This window comes from Podarcis melisellensis, assembly GCF_964234715.1.
Source record: "Podarcis melisellensis genome assembly, chromosome: 15".
Lineage (NCBI taxonomy): Eukaryota > Metazoa > Chordata > Lepidosauria > Squamata > Lacertidae > Podarcis > Podarcis melisellensis.
This window is the reverse complement of record NC_138532.1, coordinates 31,128,001-31,153,852: the sequence shown is the minus strand read 5'-3', so window position 1 is coordinate 31,153,852 and position 25,852 is coordinate 31,128,001. Positions and strand designations below refer to the sequence as shown.

Below are 25,852 nucleotides of genomic sequence, written 5' to 3'. Positions count from 1 at the left end.
TATGTTTGTCTCGGTAACAAGTGCACAAGTTGGTCTTAACTGATCGCCCCTCCTTCCTTTGCTGCAAAGCTGGCTATGCTTCCTGGGCTGTGATCTGGTGAAAGTGATGCTGGTTTGTGACTTGGCAGGAAGCTGCTGCCCTAAAGCTGTGGAAAATAAAATTCGTCTGAAAAGTTTTAGGGTTTTTATAATACAGCAAATGTATGCTTTGTTTGACCAGCGTGAAAGTTAAGTCTATTAATTGAGGCCTGTTGAACCACACACAGTTTCTTACAGATGGTGGAACTGAATCCTGCCTTTTAATTTTATAATAAAATGGAAATGCCTTATAAAAAAGTGACTTCTGTCATCTTTTCAACAGCAGATACACTCCTTTGCCTCCCTGCTCCAAGTAGGTTTTCAGTAGCAATGTGCTCTGATGCTCTTAGAAAACGTGCATCATTTGAGGCTGGTATTCAACCAGTGGAAATCCATTCTGTTACCCAAGTAAAGTGTGCAGTGTCAGGCTTGCTCTCTAGAACTGGTGGCACCTGGAGTCAGTGCTATTATTCTAGAAAAAGAGGTACTAGAACTCACCATGAACACCTCCCTTACTCTCTTAGAATGACAATGGCACCCAGCAGAGAGGTGCCAGAACCGAGTTCCTGTGAGTTGCCCCTGAAAAGAAGCCCAGCCTGGAGTCATTCCTCCCTGACTGCATTCCCTTGTCACCAGCAATGCCTTGTCACCTCTCTAATATTTGTATACTGCTCTGTCATTAGAAACATATAAAGGAGTTTACAGCAACAAAGTTAAAAACAGACATCAATTAACCACTGAGGAAGGCTGTATTCTTAATTGCCTTCATAGGCTTGGTGGAACAGAAAAGCTCTCAGCAGACGTTTAATAGTTGGCACAGAAAGGGCCTGCTGAATCTAGTGGCAGTGTGTTCCACAGGACTGGACTGATGACACTAAAAGCTTGGTTCCTCGCTGTTGTCAAATGAGCCTCACCTACTTGGGGAATGACCAACAACACTCCTGCAGATGATCTCTGTGACTGAACTGGGATATAAGGGTTCAGGTAGTTCCTGAGATACCCAGGACCTAAGTTGTTCAGGCCTTGTATAGGGACCTTGAACCTGGTACAGTAACAGATGGGCAGCCAGTGCAGCTGTTTTAACACGGATTTCATGTGTTAAAGCTCCCATCAGCAGTCTGGTCACTTCACAGCACATGAACTACAGTGGTCCGGCTAATGGTCAAGTGTGAAGCCATGGCCATTGGAATGACAGCCTCTTCCCAAGGCAGGCAACATGTTCCCACTGGGACATGGGGAGGAGGTAGGAGAAGATTCTCTTCTAAGAAAGGGGAGTAAAAGACAGAAATCTTCAGATTTGGCTGAGGAGTTTGTGTGGCAGTGACAGCTCTGCTGCACTTGTGGGTCTTGACCCTATAGTAGGAGACTTACTCCCTTAGACTTAAATACCTCCTTTTCATTTTGCGGGGGGCAGGACGACAACTATACCCCTTTATTCTTAGAAATAAGAACAGACCCATGAGGTGATATTTGATTTCCATAATGTCAGTTTATCAGAGCTGAAAATTTCATCCCAAAAGGTGTTAAACCTTTTCTTTAAAAATGTGGTTAAGGCATCCTTAAAAGCCACCTTGCTCCCCTCACCTGTCCCTGTAGCTGCTGCGGCCTTGGCATGGGCCAAAGACCAGCTTAGCAAGGGGCTACCAGCCTCCTTTTCCGTATGCACTCCCAGATCCAGTCCGGGGAGACGTGCTTGGCAGATGGATTCTCTTCCACGTCCCCCATAACGTGTGTCGCTGAGGAGGTGTCGAATTCGCGGACCAGGTCTCCGTCGTAGGCGACAAAATACCGCCTAATTTTGCTGAAGCCTTCCACGGAAGGAGGCAGGTACAGCTTTACCCCAGTGAAGATATCCAGCAGCATCTGCGGATGGAGAAATGGGAAGACACACAACCGGATGGTGAGTGAGGAGGGACTCAACTTGCTATATGGTGGGTTGGGCACTGGCAGCCCACGGGCCTAATCGGGCCCACAGAAGTTCTCCATTTGGCCTACGAGGTTGCTTCAACCGAGCCACGCCTCTCTGATGTCACCGAAGGTGGGGGAGTGCTTTGACAAAAGGGGCTTTGCAGGCACTGATTGGCAATGCCTGAAAAGCCCCCGACAAAGCATTTCCATCACTGGAAGGCTTCCTTTGGAATTAAAATAAAATGCATCGCAAGGGGTTGGACTAAATGACCCTTGGGGTCTCTTCCTACAATTCTATGAAACATTTTCTCTTTCCAAAGGATGCAGATTGTTATTCAGAACGCTTCCTTCAGTTACAAGAAAGTAAGAAGCACAGCTGGATTAGGCCAAAGGAACGCCTTTTCACAGCTGTTAGCCACCTACCTCTGGGAAGTCCACAAGAAGGGGGTGAGTACACTCCTCCCAGGAGCTGGTATTCAGAGGCAAGCTGTCTCTAACAGTGCAGGCAGATTATAACCATCCTGGCTAGTAGCCACTGATATCCATTTCCCAGGAGAGGAATGAGGAGGTCACGTCCTCTTACCTTCCCCTTCTCTCCTTCCAGGTCAGAGGCTTTCCTCTTCTCTCCTCGCTTCTCCGTGGCCTTCTTCAGTGGGGACTTTTCTACAGGTTTGCTGGCTAAAAAGAAAAAAGACAATAAAACATTCTACATCAATGAGTTAGGGTGCCTTGCCAGGAGAAGGGAGAGGGCAGTGTAGAAGGGTCAAAGGTGGGCATCTTGTGGCGGTGTGTTCTTCCCACTCAAGAGGTCATGCAATGCTACTTTAAAAACAATCTCTCACAAAAAAATGCACTGGTCTTCTAGCCCACCTCACCCCATAAACTGTGGAGTGGGAAACTGATCACTTAAAATAAATATCTGCACCAGTTAAAGCCACAGAAGAAGAGCCTGCTAGAATAGGCCAATGGCCCATCTAGTCCAGCATCCTGTTTTCAAATAAACATAGGAAGCTGTTATACAGAGTGATATTATTGGTCCATTTAGCTCAGTGCTGTCTACACTGACTGGCAGAAGCTCTCTCCAGCATTTCATGCAGGAGTCTCTCCCACTTGGTGACTGAATCTGGGACCTTCTGGGTGCCAAGCGAGTGCTCCACCAACTGAAATACAGTCTCTCCCCTTCTCACAGTGGCCAATCATCACCCTATTCCTGGCAACTGACAGGCAACTTGACTGCAACAGCCTGTCTTTATACTAGGGTTTGGATGGGCTTTAGGGTGGCCCTGAGAGGGTTTTGGAAAGCATGTGGCAGGGATTGGCACTGAACAAGCTTTGGGTGTTGCCCCTCCATGAGATGTTATCCAGAAACAATTTTATGCGGCTTGTCCAAAGCTCAGAGCAGCTTCCAGAACAAAAAATAAGTAACTATTATAATTAGAGACATGGAGAAACCTAAAGCATGAATTACAAAAATGGAACAGCATCATTGATGAACTGACAGATTGATCAGTGCACAATGCCCACTGCAGGGATGGAGGAACCTGTGGTTTGCTAGACGTCCAACTCCCATCAGCACCTTCCAGTGGCCAAGGAGGATGCTGGGACTTATAGTCCTTGGGAGTTATAGTCCAGCAACATCTGGAGGGCCAGAAGCATCCCTCCATCTCTGACCCCAATCCCCGTAAGAAAAAAGGTGACCTTGCAGTCCCTTAAAAAGAGAGTGAAGAACTGTGGCTTTGAGCTGCCGTGGGGCCATGACCATAGAGGCCCTGCTTCTACAGATGCACCTCTCGCCATGTGTTGTCAAAAGACAAAGCAGGAACCCAGCTGGGTGTGTCTGTATTTGGGGCAGGGTTTGATGCCCAAGGGAACTTTCAACAGCCCTCCCCAGCCCCCCTCCCACAGCAACAAACATCCCAGCCCCCACACCTTCAGGCTTCTTAGCTTTTGCTGGGGACTTGCTGGAGGGCTGCTTCGGAGCCTTGCGGGGAGTGGAAGACCTCGACTGCCCTTCTGTCTCTCCGCTGCTGCCAGCTGTGGAGTTCTCCTCCTCCATGGCAACCACAGTGAAGTCAGACTTCTCCTTGGACAACTGGTATAGCTCCTGCCCCCCGCCAGAGTATAGGGATTTGCCATTAGAAAACAGGAAAGAAACCCTCAGCCAAGGAACAAAGGAAGGTGCCTCCGGTCCATCCAGCTCAGTATTGTCTACACCGACTGGCAGCAGCTCCCCTGGGTTTCAGCCAGGAAAAACCTTGCCAACCCAACCTGGGGATACCGTTGGGGACTGAACCTCGGATATCCTGCATGCAGAACAGACACTCCACCAATGAGCTGCAGCCCTTCCCCTTGAAACAAAAGAGATTATAATTTTAAAAGATCTATCTATCTATTCACAAACACACATGTACAAATAAAGCTGAGCCAGACCCTTGGTCCATCTCACTCAGAACTGCCTAGACTGACAGCGGCTCTCCAGGATTTCAGACATACCCTTCAGGATTTGCCAGCCACACCTAAGCATGATTCTAGTCCTCTTGGTTCTGACTATAGGGTTGGGGGTTAGACTAGATTACCCTTGAGGTCCCTTTCCAACTCTACAATTCTATGATTCTATGAATCAGAGGAAGCTGCCTCATACTGAGTCAGACCACAGGTTCACCTAGTTCAGCACTGTCCACATTGACTGGCAGCGGCCTTCCTAGATTCCAGGCAGGAGAAACCTTCCCAATCTAACCTGGTGACGTCATTGGGGACTGAACCTGGGATCTTCTGCATGCAGAACAGATGCTCCACCACTGAGCTACAGCTGCTTCCCCTAAGAATCAAGTGAAGTTCCACTCCTGGTTCTAAAGGAAGGGCAGATGAGCAGCGGAAGTGGGTGACTCACCCGGAGTTGTGGTAAGGAGGTGGCCGTGGTCCAGTCTTTGTCGTCTCGGATCCGCGTGCAGCGTGGAAAGCGGATGGAGATCCCATCAGCGGTGTGGGCCTCTGCTTTGGAGAACTCAGCCCCTGTGATCTCCCAGACTGGTGCTTCCTAAGGCAGAGGGCAACAATCGCAGAATGAGCTGACCCAACCTTACTTGGCCAATCCTCTCTCTGCTGCTCAATGCAGTTCACCATTAAAGGATAGGAGTTTGTGAGGGAGAACAGCCAGAATTCTGTGGGAGTTCTGCACAAGACTGGAACAGAATTCAGCACCCCAAGAATCTCAGCTTGGGTTCTGAAAATTCTAAAGGAAACTACTAGTCCTCATGGCCAAAGGTCTTGGGAGTACTGGGTGCAGAATTGTAGTGTATGAAGCATGCACATATAAACAGCCTGGATTATGCTCCCACTTCCTTGTTCTCAAGAAGTCTGAGAAACATTCATCGGCTCCCAATATACTTGAACAAGATTCTTTTTTCAACATGGTCAGGAGATCTGAGAGAAGTGGTTGTGGCAACATGGTGTGTGCTCTGAGTTCATAGGAAAACCCACTTTGGGTCTTTGATCCAGTGAAGAGGTAGGGCGCCAAATGAACAGATATGATTAAAAGGGACTTTTGACACACAACACAAATGCAAGCTGATGGCATCCTGTGCTCATTTAATTCATGTGAGTTCAACCATACGAAGACAGGATGGTTTCAAATTGTGCAAGTTAAATCCAAGCAAGGCAGACCTCTTTTTGAGCCGGGTCTGCTTGGGGTTATCTGTTACAAAAAGAGCTTTTAAGTTCTCCACTTTGATTGCTGGACAAGGCCCACTTGGCACACAGGCACCGGAAGTACAGAGGACTCTCTTGCTCTCCCCTACCCACTAGCCATGGGGCAGATCCAAGGGTTTAGGAATGTGCAATTTTTTGTATACAGTCGTACCTTGGATCTCAGACGCCTTGGCTCCTGAACAAATTGGCTCCCAAATGATCGAAACCCGGAAGTGAGTGTTCCAGGTTTTCAATGATTTTCGGAAGCCGACCATCCGGCGTGGCTTCTGATTGGCTGCAGGATGCTCCTGCAGCCAATTGGAAGCTGCACCTTGGTTTTCGAACAGTTCTGGGAGTCAAACGGACTCCCGGAATGCATTCTGTTCGAGAACCAATGTAAGACTGTATGTGGAATTTTAAAAACTGAACTACCCCCCCCAAAAAAAACCCACAAAGCTCCCATATAGAACAGTGGTTTCTCGACCAAGGATCTACTGTATTTTTCACTCTATAAGACGCACCTAGTTTTTGGAGGAGGAAAACAAGAAAAAATATATTCTGAATCTCAGAAGCCAGAACAGCAAGAGGGATCGCTGTGCAGTGAAAGCAGCGATCCCTCTTGCTGTTCTGGCTTCAGCGATAGCTGCGCAGCCTGCATTCGCTCCATAAGACACACACACATTTCCCCTTACTTTTTAGCAGGGAAAAAGTGAGTCTTATAGAGCAAAAAATACGGTAACTGGGTTCATATCTGCTTAGCTTCACCTATCTAGCCACACCAGACACTAACAATTCATTTACAGAACGCCCCCTGCCCACAACCTCTAAAAAAAGGTCCACATTGAAAATCGGAGCCCATTGTTACTTTTGCACAGGGACAATCCTATTCCTCTCCCCCTGCAGCTCCTGCCCCTCCCTCTCAGGCTGTTTTACCTTTGGATCTGGAACAATGAAGTCTGGGTAATAATTCTTATTTATTTTCAGCCAGCTTGGAATCTTACTGGGATCCTAGGAAGGAGAGAAAAAGACATAGGAAGTCACCTTCAAAATAATCACATTCCTTGAGCCTACCAGCTCATGGAGGTCCAGCATGCCCAGCATGCTCTTCTCACAGTAGCCAATCACAGATAACTGTTCTGGGAAGCCCACAAAACAAGACTGGAGTGCAACAGTGCTGAAAGGACCGTTGGAAGCAGCCATAGGCTGAGTCATGTCATTAATCCATCTAGTTCAGTGTTGTCAAAATGATCAAGGGGAAGGAGTGACACCCCTCTGAGGAAAAACTGCAGCGAGCATCTGGGACTTCTGAGCTGAGAGAAAAGACAAGGAAGACGTGACATGAGAGAAGTTAAAAACATTATGCAGGGCATGGAGAAACACTAGAACGTGTGGGCATCCAATGAAGCTGAATGTTGGAAAATTCAGAAGGGGTAAAAGAAAGGACTTACTCATGCAGTGCATAGTTCCTGCAAGAAGCAATGAGGCCACCAGGTGGATGGCTTTAACAGATGATTGGACAAATTTGTGGAGGAGACAGCTATTGATGGCTACTACTAGTTCTGATGGCTATGGTCTGCCTCCATGGTCAGAGGCAGTGATGCTTCTGAATGCCAGTTGCTGTAAAACTGCAGGAAGAGGAGAGCACTCTTGTGCTCAGGTCCTGGCTTGTGGGTTTCCTGCTCAGACATTTGGCTGGCCACTGTGAGAACAGGATGCTGGCCTAGATCGGCCATTGGACCTGTTCTCATGTATGCCGACTTGACAGCAGCTTTCAAAGGTTTGAGAATCCCTGCAACCGACACTCGAGGGCTGTGACATCTCCGGGCTGCAAACCTTGCTGATCTTCACCATGTCCAGCTCCTTTTGCAGCCGGGCCAGCGTGGCGTCATCATGGCCGCCGGCACATTTGGTCACCGTGCACCACTTTTGGCTGTCGGGATCGTAGCAGCCCATGAGAAAGATGGACATCATCCCCCCTGCAGCAGAGAGAGGGAGGGAAACGCGGTCCCTGCTTTAGAGCAGCTCAACTGGAAAAGCAGACCTTATATCTCATGGACCGCCACCAACTAGATTGGTTGCAGTGATGGGGTGGGGGTGGGGGGAGGAAATTTCCCAGGCTTCTCAAGTGGTCCTCTGAGGCTGGTTTCTAAGACACCCACCTTTGCTCCCTTGGCCGTAGAAGGCACCCAAGACCACCAGGTCTGCCGTGTCAGCCATTGCCCCCTCGTTCAGGTAGTCCTTCTTCACCTTGAGCCAGTGGCGTTTTCCTGGCTCATAGAGGCTCTGCACAGGCCAAAGCAAGAAAGAAGGGGCGGTTGGCCAGAGCTCTCTAAAGCGTATCACATCCAGGGCATGTTTAAAAACAAAAAACAACCTCCTAGTCCTTATGCTTGAAAAATAGGCATTGAAGCTCTAGAACAATGCCAGCAGATAGCTGTGAAGTTGGAAGAGGCAGAGGGAAGAGAGAGACGATTTCTAGATGGAGATCTTCAGTTTAACCAACATTAGCACCTCACTTTCCTGTCTAAAAAGTAATCAAAATGTGCCCCGTTCGACTGCTTCAATCTGTGGAGCTGTCACTTTTACATGTGCAGCATAATGTCTGTTGCACACTCGAGAGAAACTGATAGTTTAGTGTGATGCCCCTAGTCTCTGGAACTTCCTGCCTCTTGATATTAGGCAGGCACTTACGTTGTGCAGTTTGATGCCTATTAAAACCTTTTTGCTTAGCCAAGCCTATCTCGACAGGTAATTTTATGTTTGTTTCTTTTATCTATGATCATTTTATTATGTTTACGGGTTTTATTGCCAATTTTAATGAATATTTTGTACCATTTTATGTAAACCACTTATTAATTTTTTAAAAAGAAATCAAGCTGATGAACCAAGTAAAATAAATTGTCTGGTGTGTGCATCAAAAACACAAGGATACATGCCTTCACATCTTTCAGCACCAAACCCTCCAGCCCCTCACGGATGACCCGGTTGATCATATCAGCAAGGTCCGAAGCTTTCTGAAAGAGAAATAGCCAAGTTAAAAAGGATTACCAGAGGGGGAGTGACTGGCTGTGTTAGTTTCTTGCAGGAATAATAATAATAATCAGAAGGAACAAAATCCAGAACTGTAAAACTCTTTCTATCAAGAATGGAATGTAAGGAAGTCACTCTGTCCCCATCCTACCTAGGTTGTGCTGATTTTCTACTTCAGTCAAATCTGGACGAAACAGAAAAGAACTGTCTGGATTCCCGAACACTGTGGACATTATTAGGCTAATGATGGTAGGCTCCTCAGAATACTGAGCTCATTTTTGTTGGTGGCGATTTGAGAGTCTTCAATGTTCCCCATGGGGACATTTCCAAGCGTTTCCAGCTCACAGTCTGGAATGGCACCCACCGTGACGTGCTTCATCTCCGAGAAGAGGATTCGGTTGGGGATTTCCACCATGTTATCATAGAGAAACTTGCGGCGCTCACGGAGTGGCCTGGAGAAAACAGGGCAGAGATGGAGAGGGATGATGAGAAAAACAGGTTTCAGGACGAAATGGGACTAACTTTATTTAATTTTTATTTATTTCATGAAATGTAGACATTAAAAGAATAAAACAGTGCAATAGCCAATAACAACAGTAAAAAAACAACTATTTAAAACATTCAAAGAATAATGAAAACCAAAGATATGCTAAAAACCAGATTAGAACACAGATCAACATTCTACATATCTGGGTAGGCTTGCCTAATCAAAAGTGTTTTTCACAGGTGTGAAAAAGAGGACAGTAAAGGTGCCTCCCTGATGTCAATAGGCAGGGAGTTCCAAAGTGTGGCTGATGCCGTCGCACTAAAAAGTCCAATTTCTTACAAGTGCATAATGAGTATTATATGGCACCTGTAGCAGGGCCAGTTCTGCAGATCAAAGAGAATAAAAAGGAACAGATATGGTCTTGAGTTATACTGAGAGAATGAGACCCACCTGTCCATCAGACTGACGTCATTGAAGTAGATACAGTCAAACACAAAGAGACAGACGTTGGCGTCCTGGAAAGCTGCTTTCTGCAGAGAGACAGTGATGTGTTAGAACACAGATTGTATTTGGGGTTGAAGAATGAAATCCTGTAGAGCTAGGCAGAAGCTCTTCCATTTGGCAAGGCCCACAGTCTTCCCTGGGTCTCCTTGCTGCCTCTCCTCCTCGGCCCGCCTTTCTCCACTGTGACTGGCCACAGCCTCTCTCCCTGTGCCTTGCTGGACTGCAGGTCCCCTTATCCCTGACCATTAGTCATGCTGGCTGGGGCTGATGGGAGTTGGAGTCCACTTTGTGCAGCTCACAGACAGGGCTTCAGATCCTCCCATGGCTGCTCCCTGCCCCCCTCTCGGAACTTCACAGAATCAAAGAGTTGGAAGGCACCCAAAGGGTCATCTAGCCCAACTCTGTGCAATGCAGGAATCAGTTTTGTCTAAGAAACTGAACTCTGTCAGACCAAAGACAGTGCCTCTGTTCAACCCAGTGAGCTGTTCCACAGATGATCAAACCAACCATGGCTCACTGCTTCAAACTTTGCTGGCAAAGTGCTTGATGAGTGTCTGGGGGTGAGGTGGTCAGAAAACCCACAGTTAAGGAGGCAGGCTGGATTTGCATGTTAAATTGAGATGCCAGTAAAAAACACAGCTTCAAATTGTGGTTTTCTGGCAGTAAACAAACCACAGTTAAAATACTGGACAGAATTTGCAAGTAACATTAAACCAAGGTTTAATGAACCATAGTTGAAGTAAATCTTGACCTCTCTGCAGGTGAGGTGTCCCTAAATTCTGTCTTTCTGAAGTTCTCCCCATCTTTCCTGAATCTCTAAGCTGTCAGTTTCAGTGGTCGATCCCATGAGCTGCATGAGAACGGGGAGAAGGAAAATTCTGGTCTTTCTACATATGATACCCAATGCTATAACCCACCAGCGTGTCTTGCCACTGTCTGCCCCACAACCTAAGCTTAGCATCCCCCAAACTGGTGCCCCCTAGATGTTTTCAACTACAGATTCCATCTGCTGTTACTTGCTGTGTTTTAATAAAATCAACCTGCTTTGCAATGAGTTGGGTCATTTCGTCCATTCCTGGGCAAGGAGAGATTATAACCACACACCTTGTGCACTCCAAGTGTTCCAAAGGGAAGGGGCTTGGCTGTCTTGTTGTCTATTAGAAGAACTTCTGCATCCAGGATCATGCTGTGTCCCCCTGGGAAAGCCTTGGGGATGAAGTCCTTGAAATGGGCCACCTGGTTTAAACATAAGCACATCATGAGATCAGAGTTTCTTGCCAGGGTCGTTCCTCCTGTTAGGGAGAGTCAGATGATCACTTCAGGCAGCAGAACCTGAGAAAACAGGGGCTCCTAGTTCCCCAATACTAGCGGAACATGCCAGGTATGTGATATTGGTAAGCAGCCAGCCACTTGTTTCTACAGGAAGCGACCCAAAGAGAACAAAGGGGCAAGCCTGGCTTGTTGGCTTCTCCAACACAATAGTTAGCCAGCACTGCAGGACTCTTTCCTATACCCTCAGTCTAAAAAACTTCCAATGAAAGGTATCCTCCAAGCAAGTATTCATTACATTAAGTTAACCTTCTGCTGCTGCTTACTCCAAACACTGGAGTGGTGTAAAGAGAGTGTGGCACAATAGTTAGTGTCAGACTAGGGCTTGGGAGATCAAGGTTCAATCCCCCCCCCCCACACACATTGAGTGATTTTGGGCCAGACACTGGTTCTCAGCCTAACCTACCTCACAGGGTTGTTGTGAGGAGGAAATGGGGGAAGGGACCATGTAAACCACCTTGAGCTCCTTGTAGAAAAAGGTGGGATAGAAATGCAATCATAATAAAGTAACAGAAGGTTCCACTGACCTTGTGTGGAAGGACAGGTTTCAAGCTGCGACTGAAGTAGCTGAAGTGGTCGCCTTTCTTGTGCACCTGGACGCGCTCCCCGTCGTACTTGATCTCCGAGTACATCCCGTTGGGGCACTTCTTCATGGCGTACTCGATGGACTTACAGGCCTCGGCCTTGTGGGAGAAAGGAGAAGAAGGAAAATCCCACCTTATGACTTTTAATTGCATGCAGATCTACAACACAGGAAGCTGCTTTGTATTGTGCCAGAACATGGGTCCACCTATCTCTGTACTGTCTACACTGACTGGCAGCAGCTCTCCAGGATTTCAGGTAGGAGCCTCTCCCAACCCTAGTGGGAGATTCTGGGGGTTGAACCAGAGACCGTCCGCCTGCAAGGCTGATTCCCTAGTCCTGATCTATGTCCCTTCTCCTTGTACAAGCTAGGCACAAGTTGTCTTCTACTGTGCAGACCCAACACCCCATGTAAAACAGTATTGTCTATGCCAAAATCCAACAGCAATCCTCCAGCTGCTCAGGCAGAGATCTTCTCCAATCCTCTCCCTTCCACCCGAGGTGTTGAGGTATGATCCTGCGACCTTCTGCAACAACTTGGTGTCCTCTGGAGGTCTCATACTACAACTCCAATCAGCCCAGCCAGTGTAGCTGACAGGACTGTGCAATATCTGCTTTCCAACAGCATGATATACCAATATATCACAATGTCTGAAATAAGGATGGAGCTATGTAGAGGCATTGGCTGGCTTCACGTTTCCCCCCACATTGTGGTTTTTGCATAGCGCGCGCGCGCACACACACACACACACACACACACCATGATTAACAGTTTATTGCCAGTTCAAAAATTATGAAATTGATCTAACATTATGGACTTCAAACAAGTTTTGGGCGATATACTGATATATCACCCAGCCCTAGTGACTGATGTGAACTGTAGTTGGAGACATCTAGAACAGTGTTTCCCAACCTTTTTTGGGCAAAGGCACACTTGTTTCATGAAAAAAATATCGAGGCACACCACCATGCCAGATGGGGAAAGGTCACTTTTTACCTATGTAAAAAAAAAAAAAAAGGAACAGCATAGAAGGTAATGGTAAGCTATAGCTTGTTTAGCTTATACCTAAATCCGACACTGATTGGTCTCCCTTCCAAGGCACTCCAGGTCCCACATGAAAGCGAGCCCCCAGCAAGGCCTCGACGGCCTGCAAGGCGCTTCCCCTTGCGAGTGGGAAACGGACGGGCGGCGGCCCGAGCACGACCTGGCGCCCTCTCAGCTCAGTGAGCACGACCTGAAAGCTCTGGCCGCCTCCCTGCACGCCCTCCCGGACCTGGAGTACGGCGGCAGCAGCGCGCCTCCTTCGACTGGCCCCGACGGCAACCGCGAGCGGCCCCGTCGGCGGGCCTCGGCGGCGGACCTCCTGCAGGACAGCTCCGGCTTCGCGCCAGACTACGAGGGCTTCGAGTACCGGGGCGACCCTTACGAGGAGGTGGAGCCGCTGCGGAACCTGCCCGCCTTCGAAGCGTGCTCGCCGGCCTCGTCCGAGTCCAGCATCGACATCTGCTTCCTGAGGCCCGTCCACTTCACCAACGAGCCCGGCAGGACGGAGCGCACGCTGCAGCCGCTGCCCAAGAGCGCGGCGCCGACGCCGCAAGCCAGCGGCACCTACAAGCGCGAGGTTTTCCGCAGCAAAGGCAAGCAGCTGAGCCGCTCGCTCAAGGAGTTCCCGCGCAGCAGCGGAGGCGGCTCCGAAGGCATCGCCAGCAGCAGCGGCAGCCGCCTGCCGGCCCCGACGGAGAGGGGCTTCCCGGCCCACGGCGCCCCCTCCGCCACCTCCCGGAGCTCCCAGCAGCACCACTTCCCGCCGCCGAGAGGAGCGGGCGACCAGCCCAGCTTTCTGGAAGTAAGGAGAGCAAAAGGCAAGGGCAAAGGCGCTTCCTAGCCAGGGTCTAAGCGTGCCTATGTGGGGCACGTTACAGCCCCGTGACGTCAGCGCCACGCAGGCAGCCAGGCAGGCAGACGGCGAGAGCCCCGCGCTGGGCGGCCTCTCCTCGCCGCCGCCGTCCCGCCTCTCGCCGCCCGACTCGCCCGCCTCCCTCCCACGGCACACCAGGCAACGTGTCGCGGCACACTAGTGTGCCGCGGAACAGCGGTTGGGAAACACTGATCTAGAAAACACCAGGTTGGGGATAGCTCTCTCCTTCTGAAAAAGGGATTCTCAGCACTTTAGAAGACTCGCCTGCAGATCACAAGACCTCTCCCTCCTTGGAAGCAGCTCCGGATTTATACACCTGTCCTACTCTTCCCCAGCTTCTGGCATCCAGTTGGGCACTGTGAGAACAGAATGCTAGGCTGGATGGACCCCCCCCCTTTGGCAGCAGCCAGGCTCTTACATTGCTGAATGGACTGTGGTCCACGCAAGCTCATCTCACAAAAAGTGCCACTAGATTCTTCCTTGCTTTAGCCTTCATTAAAAGCCAAACAGTTGACAGAGATGGGGACAGGAGGGCCTCTAAAGGGAGCTCCAAGGGCTGGATGAGGAGACCACCAGGTCACAGGGTTTGGGGTTGTTTCTTTTTACCAGCATGGGTTGAACGGGGGTCATCAGCGTGGCCTGGACACTGAGAGTCCTCTTTAGGCCTGGCACCTTCTGGGACTCCTGCTGGTTCCTCAGCACCCTTTCAACCACGTCGTGGAGGTTGCGCGAGGCTTTGAAAGCCTCGTAAGCATTTGGGTCCAAGGCATCCAACCTGAAAGGAAAGGAGAAGGCAGGGAGTCTCATATATTATTTTCCTATAAAATGAGATGAAGTCATAGCAGAGAGGGGATATCGATGGCTACCAGCCACAATGGTTCTGCTCTGCCTTCACTTTTGGAGGCAGCAATGCTTCTAAATATGAGTTGCTGGAAGTCACAGGATGGGAGATGGCTCTTTTTGCTTGGGATGTACTTGAGGGTGGACCGCTAGCCTGAACCAGCAGGTTTTCTGAAGAGGGCTGTGCGAGGTATAAGACCACAGAATAGCTGAAGGAAAACTGAGGCCTGGATATTTAAAGTGCAATATTTATCACCTCCCTGTTTGTGGAATTCTCTCCCCAGGGAGGCTTTTGTTGCATAGCTTTAGATGCCAGGCAGAAAACATCCCTTTTTCAATCAGGCCTTTCTCTCTTCATTATCTCTGTTCTTCTTGAGTGGGTGGTATGTTTTAATCCTGCCCTTTCAAAAATGTCTTTTAGATACAGTCGTACCTTGGTTCTCAAACGGAATCCACTTGACTTCTGAAAACATTTGAAAACCAAGGCACGGCTTCCGATTGGCTGCAGGAGCTTCGTGGGCTCAATCAGAAGCCGCGGAAGCCGTGTTGGACTTTTGGAAGCCGTGTTGGCTTCCAAAAAATGTTTGCAAACCAGAACACTCACTTCCGGGTTTGCGGTGTTTGGGAGTCAAAATGTTTGAGTCACAAGGCGTTCGAGAATGAAGGTACAACTGTATATTGTTGCTGGAGTCAACATATGTTTGTTTATATACTGAAAGTTGCTTTGTGTTACACCTTGGCAAAGAAGTCATCAATAAATACAATTAACAGTAATAATAGTAATAAATTTCTACATACAGTCATACAGTGGTGCCCCGCAAGACGAATGCCTTGCAAGACGAAAAACCCGCAAGACGAAAGGGTTTTTCGTTTTTTGCGTCGCTTCGCTAGACGAATTTCCCTATGGGCTTGCTTCGCAAGAAGAAAGCCCATAGGGAAATCTCCGGGGACCTCTTTTAAATGCAGGCGGTGGGGAGCAAAGCCTTTCCCCCCCCCCTCCGGACTTCAGAAGAGGTCCAGGAACGCCGGCGGGGGGCGAAAGTCTTTGTTCCCCCCCCTCCGCCAGCATTTTAAAAGCGGTCCGGGATAGCAGGGAAGCGCTTCCCGCTATCCCGGACGGCTTTTGAAGGCAAGGCCGGCGGGGGGCGAAAGTCTTTGCTCCCCCCTGCCTGCCTTCCCGGGAGAGCGGAAAAACGTGCTGCGATTCTCCGCTCTCCCCGACGGCTTTTGAAGGCAAGCGGGGGGGGAGCAAAGACTTTTGCCCCCCGCCAGCCTTCAGAAGAGGTCAAGTCTTTGTCCCCCCTGCCTGCCTTCCCGGGGGCTTTTAAATCGCTGTCCGCCCCCTTAAAAAGGCTGTCCGGGGCGATCTTAAAATGCTGGCAGGCGGCAGCGCTGTCGCCTGCCGGCATTTTAAAAAACCTTGGGACAGCGGAGAAGTCCTCTGCTGTCCCGGGTTTTTTTAAAAATGCTGGGGGTGGGAAGAAAAGCCCTTGTCCGCCCCCCCCCAGCCTTCAGAAGAGGTCGGGGGACAGACTGTCCCCGGACCTGGTCTGAAGGCGGTTTCCATAGGAACGCATTGATTGATTTTCAATGCATTCCTATGGGAAACTGTGCTTCGCAAGACGAAAAACTCGCAAGACGAAAGAACTTGCGGAACGAATTAATTTCGTCTTGCGAGGCACCACTGTACCTTGGATTCCAAACGCCTTGGTACTCGGGATGTTTTTGCTCCCGAACACTGCAAACCTGGAAGTGAGTGTTCTGGTTTGCAAACATTCTTTGGAACCCGAATGTCCGGTGGCGTTTTCGCGGACTTCTGGAATGGATTTTGTTCAACTTCCAAGGTACGACTGTATTTATTTAAAAATTGTGTACCACTGAATCATAAAAGAAAGTCAAAGTGGTTTACAGCAATAAAACCATAATTGTTGCACCATTAACCAGAAGGATCTTTTCTTAATTGGCTGCATAGGCCTAGCAGAATAGAAACATTTTCAGCAGGCGTTCCAAAAGCTGGCACAGAAGGCGTTTGCTGAATCCCCATTGGCAGAGCACTGCACAATACTGGGCTGATGACGCTATATGTATTTGTATTTAATGCAGTTATATCCCATCTTTTTTTCCAAGCGGCTCAGGGTGGTATACATGGTTCACCAAACCTACTCCTTTAATCCTCACATCAGCCCCGTGAGGTAGGTTAGGTTGGGAGACAGTGAACGTCATGGCTGAGTGGGATTTGACTCCTGGTCTCCCAGGTCCTAGTCCAACACTCTAACTGCTATGCCACACTAAAATCTTGGTCGCTGTGGCTATTGAGAGTTGGGAGAGCAGCAGGTTCTCTAGCTCCATTTCAAAATGAGCCCAAGCGGTCTTCTTCTATGTCTCCATCACATTCCATTTTTAGACTTCTGCATTATTTCTGGAAACGACATACACACACAGAGAGCTTACACATGTTTGGCTCCAGCATTCATTTTCAAGTCATGCTTTATCAACCGGATGATGCACTTCAGGTCATTGGCCGTGCACCTGAAAATTAAAAAACACACCATAAAAAACAATCATAAAACAAGATCATGAAGCATAACATTAATCACTGGAGATTTTATCAGCTGCAAACTGGGCACTTGTTTACTTAAAAAACTTAATCATAAGGAACATGCAACTTGCAGTGCTGAAGATCAAAATAGATGCAACAGCAACCTACCAAGACAGCCTGTAAAGGAAGGGGCAGCAGGGAGAATGCTGAGCCCCCCTCCCACGTCTATGCAGATTATTTCTCCCCAGTGATTTTTTTTCCTTGTTGGATCAGTCCAGTGGCCCATCTAGTCCAGCAACCTGCTCTGCCAGTAGTCAGCCAGATGCTCCAATGAGAAGCATGCAAGCAGGAGCCAAGCACAGCAGCACTTTCCCCTTCCTGTGGTTTCCAGGCAGAGCATAGCCACCACAGCTAGTAGCCATCAATAGCTCTCTCTCCTCCATGAATTTCTCTACTTCTCTTTTAAAGCCATCCAGGTCAGTGGCCATCACTGCCTCCTGTGGGGGAGGATTCCATAGTTTAACTATGTGCTGAGTGAAGAAGGACTTTCTTTTATCTGTCCTGAATCTCCCAACACTCAGCTTCATCGGATGACCACAAATTCTAATGTTATGTGACAGGGAGAAACACTTTCCTCTGTCCACTTTCTCCACGCCATGCATAGTTTCACAAACTTCCTTCTCGTTACCTTTTCTCTAAAGTAAAAAGTCCCAAATGCTGCAATCTTTCCCCATAGGGGATTTGCTCCATTCCCTTGATTGTTTTGTTGCTATCACTGCACAACCAGGATTAGAAAAGCACCAAAACAGTCTTCCATTCACACATGTAAACAGATCCCTGCTTCTGCAAAAGCAAGCTGGCAACTTGTGCTGCCGCTTCAGAATCTGTCCTTTGAGCAGAACCTGCCGTGGTCTTCCTCTAACCTGCTGCCTTCCAGACGTTGTCAGACTACAACACCCATCAATTCCAGCTGTCAGCTAAACTGATGGTAAGGAATTATGGGAGCCCCAATAACACACTGGAGACCTGGGGAAGTTCCTCCCCTCTAGCTTGATCTCCCTAGCCAGGAATCTCAAACCTCTTACTGTACCTGTTTGCAACATCCTGCAGCAAGCTTTGTTGGTCGTCCTCTTTGGAAAGCTTAGAGAGCTGTGTCAGGAAGTCATCAACCTCTTGGATCGTCAAGAGGCTCTTGGCAGCTGGGGGGCAGGATTTGCTCTGCTCAAAGAAGATCCGCACAGTCTCAGACACGTCACCCTGTTTAAAATAAAATCATAGACTAAATCACACAGGGAGGGGAGTCTTTTCACAAAATAATAGAAATGTAGGATTTGAAGGGACCCTGAGAATAATCTAGTTATCTAATCCATTCCTCTGTAGTGCAGAAAACAGCTAGAGAATTCCTGGAAGATAGACATCCAACTTCAGTTGAAAAACCTCCAGTGAAGGGAAATCCACCACTTCCCAAGGTAGTCTATTCCATTTCAGAACAGCTCTTACTGTCAGAAAGCTACTCCTGATATTTAGTTGGAATCTCCTTTCTTGTCATCTGAATACAGTGATTCAGGTTGTCCTCCCTGGAGCAGCAGAAAACAAGCTTGCTCCGTCTTCCATGTAACAGCACTTCTGTCCTCCAGGCTGAACATCCCCAGCTCCCTCAACATTTCCTCAAAAGGCTTGGTTTCCAAACCCTTGATCATCTTAGTCTCCCTCCTTTGCACACCTTCCAGCTTGTCAATATCCTTCTTAAAATGTAGTGCCCAGAACTGGACACAGGACTCCACGTGGGGTCTGACCAAGGCAGAATAGAATAGTCCTACTGCTTCCCCCAATCTGGACACTAGACTTCTATTGATGCAGCCTGGATTAACATTCTTTTTTTCTCTGCATCGTTCTGATGACTCATATTAAGTTTGTGATCTACTAAACCAGTGGATCCTTTCCCCATGTACTGCTGCCAAGCCAGGTGTCCCCCATCCTAAATGTGTGCATCCGATTATTCCTGCCTAAGTGCAGAACCTTACATTTGTCTATATTGAAATTTATTTTGTTAGTTTGGGGCCAGTTCTGCATCTTGAATCCTAGTTTTACACCAACACCTCTCTCTGTTCTCCATCCAGGCAAGCCAGAGCCATGAGCAGAGTTCAATGACCCATCCCAGCCAGGCCAAAACACTCAAGGATAGCTGATGGGGGTGTGTCTTGGGGAGTGTCCTGAGGGCTTGACGGACAGGCCTGGAGGCCCAAGATTCAAGACCATTACACAGCAAACTCATTCCTCACTTGTTCAAGGTCTCGGACCATGTCCTCCTGGCTGCAGCCAAATATCCTGCTGAAGAGCTTTACGATCTGCTTGTCATTCAGGTTGTAAACACTCTTTATGACCCCCGGCAACAGCAGCTTGACTGTCAGGTAGAGATCCCCATGGAAGCCATCTGGGTACAAGGAAAGAGGTAAGAATGGACAGCCTGGCCTCCGTGGACCACATTTGCACATAATGAAGAGGTCTCTGGAAAACCCACATCCCTAATCACAGCAACCCAAGCTTATCACAGATGAATATTTAATCTTTATTGCTGATTTTACATCTGACTTCAACGTCTTTGTTATTTCTATTTTCATCATCTAAGTCACTTTGAGTGCAAAACAGTAACTAATTGTTACCCTTTTGAATGTTATTGTGCTATGATCCTCCTTAGTGGGTTGTGCAAACTGCTATTCAGAAAAATGCTTTTTGTAGGGTTGGAGGCACTGGGAATGAGCTTATGGAACAAAGGGGGCAGTGGCCTGAAAGCGTTTGGGGACCACTGACATATAGCATGCATATACTGTATATTACATCACCAGGATGAAGAAACAAACTGTGTTCCACCTGTCCTATTTGGCAAATCACTCATATCTGATAAACAATAATATGGGGGGTTACTGGGATTTTTTGTAATCAGGTATTTTGTGTTTTTCTTTTTGTATTTTTCTGTTGTAAACCGCCTTGTGATCTTCAGATGAAGGGTGGTATACAAATTTAATAAATAATAATAAAAAATAACTTCATACATTTGAGCCTGCCCTCTACATCAACACAAACGCTCCCAATTTTTTAAAAAAGAGAAAGGGAGAAGGAATTGTACCTCCACTGGTTCCCTTCTGCAGGAAGTCCTGGATGATCTGGGTCTTGACGTTGTAGCTAGGCTTGTCGGCTACCATAGCGCAAAGCTTCCTGAATTCCCGCAGCAAACAGTCCTTGTGCTTTGGGTCACTCTTCTCCGTGGACAAGCTGGGCTTGCGGGGAGATGCAGAAGCCACTTCATCAGAGCTGCCCGGCTTAGCTGTGCAGAAAAAGGAGAACATCAGGGAAAGATACCACTGACTGACATGGCCTGCGATTTCCCACCCACCCCAAAACATTTATTTGCACTTCTGGCCCATCCTATCCTGAGGACCAGGTGCAGGTAACAGCACCTGAGTAGATCCAAGGCAGCGTTTCTCAGATTTGTTGTTCCTGGATTAAAACTGAAGATGATGAAGGCTCCAGCTCTCCATAGCCCTAACCAGCTTGCCCAACAATTCAGGGATATAGTCCAGCAACATCTGGAGGGCGCCACGTTGGCTGTGTTTTACCAGGATGTCTGCTGCAGATCACCATCGGCAAATGGTTTGGAATGTCAAATCAGCCAGCCTGATCCTAGGCCTGGGTGATCGGAAGGAAGTCATGCTCAATAGGGATCGCTTCCAGGAGCGTGTATCACAGAAGTGGCTAGCCTGCAGCCCTCCAGATCTTGTTGGATGACAACACCCATCAGCTCCAGCCACAATGGTCAGAGATAATGTGAGTTGCAAGGTGGGCAAGGCTCGGCCAAAACAGCTTCATAGGCCAAATGGGGAAGCCCAGCAGGTCAAAACAAGTTGGCAGGGCAGAGGTTTCCCCATCCCTGTCTGTAGAGAATGTGAACAGAGGTACATTTTTCTACCTCTTTCATACCTTAGGATTGAAGCTGATGGGCAGCAGATTCAGAACAGATGTTAGAAAATGACATTCACTCAGCACACTTAACATATGGAATTTCCTTGTGATGAGATGTGGTGATGCCAGCTGGCTTAGCTAGATTTAGACCAGTCCAAACCACTTACCCACTTGCCATAGGCGACAAGGAATTCTTTGTAGGCAGGCAAGCTGGCTGGAGGGAGGGACGGCGTGTTCCATCCTTCCTCCATTGCCAGTGCAGAACAGGTGGGCTGCCAGAGAAAAAAGGCCCTTCCTCTGCACCCAGGTAAGAAATGTAGCAGACCAATGGAGAGACCTGTAAGCCCCACCCCCTCCAGCAGACTGGTATACTTTTGTGGGCTTACTTACAAGGCAGAGTTAGACAAATTCACAGAGATGATGGAGGAGGAGGAGGATGAGTCTACCAACATATTGGCTACAATAGCTAAATGGAGCCTTCATGTTCAGAGGCAGTCTACCTCTGAATGCAAGTTGCTGAGATGCAACTACAAGGGAGGGCTGTAGCCTTTTGTGTGAGGTGCAAGATACAGAAACAGATGGACCCTTTGGCTTAATCCAGCAGGGCTCTTCCTGCATCCTTAAGACTCTTGCCAAATCATCAGTTAATGAAGACTATCAGCAGATGGCCTAAATGTTAAAACCCAGCTCATTGGACATGGATTGGCCACATCCAAGAGCACCTGCAGACTTCCCCACAGAACCAAATGTAAGACTCTGAGCTGGAAATGCTACCAATGAATCACAACCAAAAGAAAGAGGCCCGTCCATCTCTTATGCACCTGTAAACCCTGAAAATTTCTTTGGTGATGGATCAGAAGAAGCTGCCGGCATTTTCTTGGGGGAGGTGATTTGACCACTGGAAGAAATCTTCGCCTGGACGGTGGCCTTTTTCTTCGGAGTGTTTGCAGCTTTGGAAGTAAGATCTGTGAAGATATGAGGGGTCAAAGGTTAAAGGCCTAAGGAGCCATATAATTTATTCTACACCTCTACAGGTCTTGAGTAATACAGTGGTACCTTGGGTTAAGTACTTAATTCGTTCCGGAGGTCCATTCTTAACCTGAAACTGTTCTTAACCTGAAGCACCACTTTAGCTAATGGGACCTCCTGCTGCTGCCGTGCCGCTGGAGCACGATTTCTGTTCTCATCCTGAAGCAAAGTTCTTAATCCGAGGTACTATTTCTGGGTTAGCGGAGTCTGTAACCTGAAGCGTATGTAACCCGAGGTACCACTGTACATGTTCAGAGAAACATGCCCTCCCCTTTTCTAAAAATTTAAGAAACTACTAGCAAAAGTGATTTGACATGTATCTGGTCCTCAACTCAAAATCCAAACGTAACACAGGCAACTTGTGACAAATTGGTTAATTATGGGCAGGATCCTATTGGCAAAGTAATGGAAGATGACTGGCAGGTTATTGTTGGGACTAGAAGACAGGAGGAGGAGAACCCTGTGCACCACTTTGAGTTCCATGGAAACGTGGGATATAAATGCCATAAAAACATAAAATAAACACAAGGACAGGAAGAAACATCAGGCACAGAATAATTGCCACGGACTAGAAGGAGGAGGATATAGTTTGAGTTCCACATTTGTAGTTTTATATATCATTTAATGTGTCAACACAAACTGAAGTTATGAATATAGCAGTTGTTGTACAAGGGATTAATATGATGACTGGAATGTAATGGAAATTAATAAAATTTTGGAATGCAGAAATAAAGCAAATAATCAAGCCATCAATTCTAGAATGGGGGCCCCACCTTATTTTAATTATATAATTCAGTATTTGAATGATTGGCATTAATAACTGTATTATAAATTGGTATTGCTATAATAAGGGACGTGGGTGGCACTGTGGGTTAAACCACAGAACCTAGGGCTCAGAAGGTTGGAGGTTTGAATCCCCACGACGGGGTGAGCTCCAGTTGCTCAGTCCCTGCTTCTGCCAACCTAGCAGTTCGAAAGCACATCAAAGTACAAGTAGATAAATAGGTACCGCTGTGGCGGGAAGGTAAATGGCGTTTCTGTGCGCTGCTCTCATTCGCCAGAAGCGGCTTAGTCATGCTGGCCACATGACCCGAAAGCTGTACGCCGGCTTCCTCGGCCGATAAAGCGAGATGAGCGCCGCAACCCCAGAGTCATCCGCGACTGGACCTAATGGTCAGGGGTCCCTTTACCTTTACCTTATTGCTATAATGAGGCCATTATTGGATTGTAATTGAAATCTAATAAACATCATCATCAAAATAAACAAATAAAAAATAATAATTTGCAACGCTAGTACTAATAATATGCATGAATGTGGCTATCTTTAAGTAGCCAAGGCTCTGAATACTGGGCCACCCTATATAACTGCTCTTACCACCACCGCTTACCTGAGATGTGCTGGTTTATCAGCTCCTTCTCACTGTCCTGCAGCTCCTCCCAGCCCTCCAAGTCCGTGATGTCCTCAATCTTCTTTGTCGTCGCCCGGGCCCTCTCCAGCTTCTCGAAAATGCACTTGACGTGGTACCACTCCTTCATGTCCCCGCCGGACTCTGTGAATGGGTTGGGCACCACCTTCCCGATGCGCACCATCCCCTTGAGGATCTTCTCCTTGCACTTCTTGCAGCCCGCCGTGCCTCGCTTGGCGTAGTCCACACAGTAGCGCTGCTCTGCCATCTCGGAGACTGTGCACAGGGGCTTTGAGGGCCAAACGGGTAGCGGTGCTGGGAAGAGAAAGCCACGGGCAATGCACGGCTGGTACCACCAGCCAGCTGGAAATGGGGTGCTGCTGCTCCACAACCAGGAGCACCTGCGGAAGGCAACGATCTTTTGGAAACTGTGGCCAGCACGGGTATGAGCTGTCTGTGCTGAAAGCAAGGTGGTTTTTTCACTTTTGCTGAGGGTTCTGGCTGCCTTTAGGAGATGTACCCTGAGCAGAAAAGGCATGTAGTTTCCTGGGACTCAGCTACACAGCTGCAAATAAAACATTTTAAATGTGTTGTAAAGTGCAATATACAAATGTGACACCAGTTGGCGACAGTGAGCTATGCAAAATTCAATGTATTTTTCATAACTTTTTTTTTAAAAAAAGTAGTTTTACAGCGTTTTTATATGTGTGTAGATTCCACCCTGGTCTCCTTTTCTCTCACTGTGCTGAGCTAAGAGAAAAAAGGGAGGTGGTGGAGAAAGACACAGATAACTGTACAAATGGGGTCTAGGTAAGAAAAACTGAGGCCACGATCAACTTACTTGCATTTTTAAGAGACAACAGGGCTCTTGCAGACTCTGCTGAAAGGGGGAGTCACCATTACCCTTGGAGACATCATTCTTCCTCAATGAATGGAGACTTTTACTTGGGATCCATTTATTTTAAAAACGTATAAAGCCACCTTTTAAAGGGAAACCCTCTTGATACAGCTCCTAAACAATGGATCATCAAATACACATTTCATTTAAAATAAAAGACAATGTTCCAAACAACACTGAGCCTCGTAAGACCAAAAAACTGCAGTTTTTTTAAAAAATGAAACATCAGCAGAAAATACAGGCCTTAACTTCTACTTTTATCAAATTTCATATATTTCTATATTGTAATACTTCAAGAAATCCAACCCTCCTGAGAGATTTACACATGTGAGAGGCTGAAATTAGAAAACAGCATTTTAAAACTGTGGTTATTTTTGGCAGCTGTGAGGGAATTTTTTCCCCCTGGTGTGACAGTATTGTTACAAAACTCTCTCCCAGTCACACAGAAACTGGTTTGGTCAAGTGACTTTGTGGCGGCTGGCAGGGCAGAGGAAAGGGTAGGTGAGTCAGAGCCAAGACAGGCAGAGCCACTAATTCCACTTTTGTTCCCATCCTCCTCCCCACAACTGTGTTCTACAAGGGGCAACTAAGGAGGAAGAGGAAACTTGCAGGCAGGCCTGGACTGATTATAAGAAAGAAGGCAAGCAGAAGAGAGCTTCCATGGGTCTGACTTCCTTCAAGACTGGGAAGAGTTTTCTTTTTACAAATGGCATTTGAATGAACACTTGCACTTTAAACTGGCTGTTGTCAAATAACACTTCAGCGCTATTGAAGCTTAATGAAACTGGGTGGGTTTGCAGTTTTTCATCTTTTTATTTAAGTTAGTCCTGTTGCAAAACCAAAACACGTGTAATGGCTACAGTCAGTAGGAGAAATATACTGTATTACAAGCGACACGCAATTTCAGGGTTAACCCACGTGGAGCAGACACGCTTCTCTATTTAGTACACTCACAACCTAATCCCACCAACCCTGCCCAATGAATATTGGGAGAACCTCCCCACCACCTCAAGTCTATCTTAGGTCGGAAGAGAAGGGGGGAAAGGAGGCTCCAGGCAGAGAGAGAAAGAGACCCCTTGACAACAGCTCCGAGTCCCATTTTTACTCCTTCCTGCCCATCAAGCACCTGGTGGGCTGGGGGAAGCTTGGTGGCTACCGCGCATGCGCCATTTCCCCCCCCCACAGAGTGACGGTTGGGAGAGGGGAGCGCAAGCCACGCCCCCCTATGGGCGCCCATAACCATCACCTCAGGTCTAGGCTCCTTGAAAAAGGCGTCCCCTCGCCTATTTTCAACCAGCTCCCCACCTTCGCGGACACGCACCTTCCTTCAAGGGACCCCTTCAGCCTCGGCGAAGACCCCTTTTAAATCCGGGCATCTCCGGCGGCCCCTCTCCCTCGCGCTGCGGGCGCATGCGCACAGAACGTCGCATCGACCCCCGCGGCATGACGTCACCGCTCGTCCTAAGGTTCTTTGGAAGCAGGCAAGGCCGTGTCTCCGCTCCTGACCCGAGCAAGCCACGCCCTCTTTCCTCCTATTAACTCTTCACCTCCCGATTTCAGTGTGAATGCACACGAAAGCTTATACAGCACCAAGAACAAACTTAGTTGGTCTCTAAAGTGCTACTGGACATGTGTGTATGTATAATACACACACAC

The 25,852-nt window shown here is 48.0% G+C and overlaps 1 protein-coding gene across 3 annotated transcripts; it reads right to left on the bottom strand.

Moving 5' to 3' along the window:
- Positions 1-1,546: 1,546 nt before the first annotated feature.
- Positions 1,547-25,643, bottom strand: LIG3 (DNA ligase 3). 3 transcript variants are annotated; one of them, XM_081890266.1, is made up of 21 exons: positions 25,518-25,636; positions 24,136-24,310; positions 23,281-23,855; positions 21,685-21,828; positions 20,031-20,228; positions 19,186-19,337; positions 17,994-18,160; positions 16,816-16,893; positions 14,131-14,299; positions 11,551-11,706; positions 10,799-10,930; positions 9,641-9,720; positions 9,068-9,155; positions 8,610-8,687; positions 7,833-7,956; positions 7,507-7,649; positions 6,607-6,681; positions 4,877-5,023; positions 3,916-4,090; positions 2,570-2,664; positions 1,547-1,941 (listed from the first exon to the last, which is right to left on the bottom strand). In XM_081890266.1, the coding sequence occupies exons 3-21, from the start codon at positions 23,834-23,836 to the stop codon at positions 1,708-1,710; spliced, it is 2,991 nt and encodes a 996-aa protein (XP_081746392.1). In that variant the 5' UTR covers positions 23,837-23,855; positions 24,136-24,310; positions 25,518-25,636; the 3' UTR covers positions 1,547-1,707. The 3 variants fall into 3 exon arrangements, with proteins under 3 accessions (XP_081746392.1, XP_081746391.1, XP_081746393.1); XM_081890265.1 differs by lacking the exon at positions 24,136-24,310 and having other exon boundaries at positions 23,281-23,863; positions 25,518-25,643; XM_081890267.1 differs by lacking the exon at positions 24,136-24,310 and having other exon boundaries at positions 23,281-23,699; positions 25,518-25,620.
- Positions 25,644-25,852: the final 209 nt, after the last annotated feature.

Excerpts from the sequence above, each read along its gene's own strand:
- LIG3 (XM_081890265.1), bottom strand. The coding sequence starts at position 23,836 with ATGCCTTTTCTGCTCAGGGTACATCTCCTAAAGGCAGCCAGAACCCTC. Across the intron at positions 20,229-21,684 it reads GAAATTTTCAGGGTTTACAG|CTAAGCCGGGCAGCTCTGAT; the intron begins GTGCATAAGAGA and ends TTTTCTGCACAG. Across the intron at positions 6,682-7,506 it reads ACATGGTGAAGATCAGCAAG|GATCCCAGTAAGATTCCAAG; the intron begins GTTTGCAGCCCG and ends TCTCCTTCCTAG.